The 1,076-nt window shown below is 44.3% G+C and overlaps 1 protein-coding gene across 1 annotated transcript in view; it reads right to left on the reverse strand.

The window, feature by feature from the left end:
* The window catches only part of LOC101859221, a gene marked incomplete at its 5' end in the record, with an annotated part of 19,881 nt that overhangs the window by 4,745 nt on the left and 14,060 nt on the right, over positions 1–1,076 (reverse strand). The window contains 1 exon segment of the mRNA XM_005112898.3: positions 797–1,053. Coding sequence (XP_005112955.2) covers positions 797–1,053 — 257 coding nt within the window.

Below are 1,076 nucleotides of genomic sequence, written 5' to 3' on the forward strand. Positions count from 1 at the left end.
GTATATCATATCGATCAGTAAGCTAGCGAACAATCAAGGAGACAGGTAAATAAAAGACCAACGAACCAAACAACCAACCAGCCCACCAACCAACTAACGCCCCGGTTACATACAACGATATATTGATTCGATGTATGCAAGAACTGTCCGTTTTATCGAGCAGTGTAGTCTGTTTAGACGTTCCAATCTGTCGTCCTGTTTCCGTTCGATCAGGGAGATTCCTAGTCATTAACTTGACTGCAGATGTGCAACACACTGGGTGACCTTGATACGCAACTTCACCATTGACGATCACCTAAATAATAAAATTGCTAAAATGTACGTAATAACGCATAAAATTACGTTACTTCCGAGCAACTTCGCTTGTTTTGAGACGCTGATTCCGAATATGAAATCAGTTTTTACCTGCAATAATCACTTTTACAATATTGAGCCCTAAGTTTAATCCAGCGCGGCGGCAAATTTTCAAGTGATTCCAGGCCTACGTCACAGCGCGCCTCCCCCAAATGTGATCGTGATCGCAAGGAAAATATCGAGCAGTGCTTGATTTCTCGACCTAGTTTCCAATAACCCATCGTCCAATCGTCCAAACTTTATACAATTTTGTGGTTACACCTGACGATTTGTCTCAATGTCGATAAATTTTCCAGTGTTTGTACAATTTATCGTTTCGTGTATCCGGGGCTTAACTCACCAACCAACGAGCCCACGAACCAATTAACAAGCTAACCTATCGATCGCTCGTTCAATCACTATTTATCCATTTCTTTTGATCTTTCACCATCTCCACACCCACCTCTTGCAGTACAGTAGCGTCCATCAGTTTCATATTGAGGAATTTCAAAAACGCCGTATTCTGCGGCTCCGATTGGTAGATATAGAGACATAGTTTCTGAGCCAGTGCTTCGCGGAGTTTCTCTAGTGTAGTAGCTGCGTACTTCCGCTTGAACATGCGCTCAAATTGCGTCCTTTTGAGCATGACTAGCTCGCACTCGCCCGGGGACACGGCTGTCTCGATGTACGTGTCAAGGCCGAGGGTCATCTCAAGGGAACCTGTGGAGAGGGAAAGGGAAGGG

Source organism: Aplysia californica, unplaced genomic scaffold, assembly GCF_000002075.1.
Source record: "Aplysia californica isolate F4 #8 unplaced genomic scaffold, AplCal3.0 scaffold01474, whole genome shotgun sequence".
Lineage (NCBI taxonomy): Eukaryota > Metazoa > Mollusca > Gastropoda > Aplysiida > Aplysiidae > Aplysia > Aplysia californica.